Here is a 3,816-nt window from a genome sequence, read left to right on the forward strand (position 1 = left end):
TATATCGGGGTCACTATAAATGGGGGTCCCTCTGTATATCGGGGTCACTATAAATGGGGGTCCCTCTGTATATTGGGGTCACTATAAATGGGGGTCCCTCTGTATATCGGGGTCACTATAAATGGGGGTCCCTCTGTATATCGGGGTCACTATAAATGGGGGTCCCTCTGTATATCGGGGTCACTATAAATGGGGGTCCCTCTATATTTTGGAACTAGAATAAAGATGTCACCAGCAGGAGAGTTCCATGTCGGTGCAATTTTGTTGATAAATGTCACTCAAATTTTGGGGCGCACGGGTCCCCTTCATCAGGCTCAGAGATGATTGGGGTGCCCTCTGCAGTCACTACCAGCACCCCTTAACTTTGGGTTATCTGGTAAGGAGTGCGGCAAGATATTTGGACACCCCTCTATATATTGGGGTCTCTATATACACTGGATTCACTATAAATGGGGGGCTATAAAGGTGAGGGGTCTCTCTCCTCTCTGTACATAGTTTGGGGGTCTCTCTCCTCTCTGTATATAGTTTGGGGGTCTCTCTCCTCTCTGTATATAGTTTGGGGGTCTCTGTCCTCTCTGTATATAGTTTGGGGGGTCTTCCTCCTCTCTGTACATAGTTTGGGGGTCTCTCTCCTCTCTGTACACATATTGGGGGTCTCTGTCCTCTCTGTATATAGTTTGGGGGGTCTTCCTCCTCTCTGTACATAGTTTGGGGGTCTCTCTCCTCTCTGTACATAGTTTGAGGGTCTCTCTCCTCTCTGTACATAGTCTGGGGGTCTCTCTCCTCTCTGTACATAGTTTGGGGGTCTCTCTCCTCTCTGTACATAGTTTGGGGGTCTCTCTCCTCTCTGTACATAGTTTGAGGGTCTCTCTCCTCTCTGTACATAGTCTGGGGGGTCTCTCTCCTTTCTGTACACATATTGGGGGTCTCTCTCCTCTCTGTACATAGTTTGGGGGTCTCTCTCCTCTTTGTACATAGTTTGGGGGGTCTCTGTCCTCTCTGTACACATATTGGGACTCTCTCCTTTCTGTACATAGTTTGGGGGTCTCTCTCCTCTCTGTACATAGTCTGGGGGGTCTCTCTCCTTTCTGTACACATATTGGGGGTCTCTCTCCTCTCTGTACATAGTTTGGGGGTCTCTCTCCTCTTTGTACATAGTTTGGGGGGTCTCTGTCCTCTCTGTACACATATTGGGACTCTCTCCTTTCTGTACATAGTTTGGGGGTCTCTCTCCTCTCTGTACATAGTCTGGGGGGTCTCTCTCCTTTCTGTACACACATATGCACAGATTGGGGTCTCTCCTCCCCTCTCCAGTAATTGGTGGGCGGAGGGCCCCCTGTGGCCCCTGCACTGGGCAGCTGTGAGGAGGAGTATCGGGACTCATTCCTCCTCGGACCTCCGATCTCTGCAGATGTGATCAGAGCCCCTGGAGGGGCAGGATGGCGCTGAGCACCCGGGCCCGATCCTTCTCTGTGGAGGCCCTGGTGGGGAAAAGGAAACTGGAGGAGCCAGGGGCCACAGTGGACAAGAAAGGGGCCACGCAGCAACTGAGGAACCCCGGGACTGAGGAGGAGCCGGGTTAGTGAGAGGAATACAATGTCACCTCGACTACAAATTATATGATCCCCCCCCAGATTTCTAATAGAAGGGCCCCCCACTCTCTATAACAATCGTTGTGTCCCCGCAGAAAAGAGATCCAAATCGGCGGCGCCCCTTTCCCCGGCCTGCCCGGCGCCCCCCCATGTCCAGGTGGATCTGCAAGGGGGGGATCTATGGAGGAGATTTCATGAGATCGGAACCGAGATGATCATCACCAAGGCGGGCAGGTAACCTATTGTGCGATGCTCCGTTCATTGTCGGGTCATCCAGAAATGTACCGCCCGTTATATGCGGTCTGTGCCAAGCGCGGTATATACCGTCCGTTATAAGCAATCCATAAACAAGTGCTGTATATACCGTGCGTTATATGCAATCCATAAACAAGTGCTGTATATATCGTCCGTTATATGCAATCCATAAACAAGTGCTGTAGATACCGTGCGTTATATGCAATCCATACACAAGTGCTGTATATACCGTGCGTTATATGCAATCCATACACAAGTGATATAGATACCGTGCGTTATATGCAATCCATACACAAGTGATGTAGATACCGTGCGTTATATGCAATCCATAAACAAGTGCTGTATATACCGTGCGTTATAAGCAATCTATAAACAAGTCCATAAAATCCCAGCAGCTCCCCAGTATATATATATATACCCCGGACTGTGTAGCCGGTCTATGGGGCTCCGGCTCTTCTGATACATTATCTGGGTTCATGTTTGGCCGGGTTTTTGGGATCTTTTTGGTGCAGAAATTACATTTTGCGGATCTTTAGGTGATGAGATTTATAGTTTCAGCTTTTATCCAGAAAAGAGAAGACAAAACTCCATGTAGATCCCTCATATTCCTGTATACTGTCTGTAATAATATATATATATATATAGTGTCATCTAATCCGAGAAGTCCGGGCTGACACCATCGTAGAATTCCTCCTGTATATAATGTACAGCGATCTATAATATCCCCATACACAATCTTCTATAATCCTCCGATATATTATACATACAGGTTTCCTTTACAGTTATTTATAACATACAACGATCTATAATATCCGCATGTGGTATATACAATCTTCCCGTACATTATGTGTGACCGCGGTATATATTATATATACTTCGGGGCTCCAGCCGGTAATTCAACAATTTCCTCTCCGACAAACATCTCTGTTTATTCTGCCGGAGAAACAAACATCACCCCGACAATGTCATCCCTACACCCCGACAATGTCATCCCTACACCCCGACATCGCGCCAATAATGTCATCCCTACACCCCGACATCACCCCGACAATGTCATCCCTACACCCCGACAATGTCATCCCTACACCCCGACAATGTCATCCCTACACCCCGACAATGTCATCCCTACACCCCGACATCGCGCCAATAATGTCATCCCTACACCCCGACATCACCCCGACATCACCCCGACAATGTCATCCCTACACCCCGACATCACCCTAATAATGTCATCCCTACACCCCGACATCACCCCGACAATGTCATCCCTACATCCCGACAGTGTCATCCCTACACCCCGACATCACCCCGACAATGTCATCCCTACACCCCGACAATGTCATCCCTACACCCCGACATCACGCCAATAATGTCATCCCTACACCCCGACATCACCCCGATCCCGATATCAACATACATTTCCCCGGAAAGTACCCCGATCTCTCTGATTGGGGGGATTATATTCGTACAATGTCTCCTCTCTGATATATAACATTTCGGGGATTCGTTTTATTCGCCCGGACACACGATGTTTCCTCATCATATCATCTCCGACCAACAAGAAGAGAGATAACCCCGAAATATCTTCTGTCCGAGCGAATAAATATCACAGCATCCAAAATCAGATCCATTCCCCAAATACACTTCACAGAAACTCCGGATTATAAGAGTACAATGTGACGTCATTACTGAGAGCAAATCAATAGGACCCCAAATCATATGACAGATGACGTCATCGCCCAATATTATAATATATCTGTACTATGACATCACAACATTCAGGATTATAGGATCTGTAGAGGATTCTGTATACAATGTACACATGTGGATGGGGAGCCGTATAGTCCTGTGCACAAAATATTGCTTCCGGCCTGAAGAAGGGGGGGCCGCTCCCCAAATCTGGTCTTTTAAATGTAATGTTAGTCCAATAAGAAAGCTATCGATGTATACTGATATACTCCGAGTATAT

General features: G+C 47.6%; 1 protein-coding gene across 1 annotated transcript in view; it reads left to right on the forward strand.

Moving 5' to 3' along the window:
- The first annotated feature begins 1,439 nt into the window (after nucleotides 1-1,439).
- LOC108802560 (T-box transcription factor TBX22-like) overlaps nucleotides 1,440-3,816 on the forward strand; it is a 20,266-nt gene continuing 17,889 nt past the window's right edge. Inside the window, exons 1-2 of the mRNA XM_018574417.1 lie at nucleotides 1,440-1,578; nucleotides 1,688-1,826. Coding sequence (XP_018429919.1) covers nucleotides 1,440-1,578; nucleotides 1,688-1,826 — 278 coding nt within the window. The remainder of the gene's footprint in view (nucleotides 1,579-1,687; nucleotides 1,827-3,816) is intronic.

The sequence above is a fragment of the Nanorana parkeri genome, unplaced genomic scaffold, assembly GCF_000935625.1.
Source record: "Nanorana parkeri isolate BGI_ZX_2015 unplaced genomic scaffold, ASM93562v1 scaffold2950, whole genome shotgun sequence".
Lineage (NCBI taxonomy): Eukaryota > Metazoa > Chordata > Amphibia > Anura > Dicroglossidae > Nanorana > Nanorana parkeri.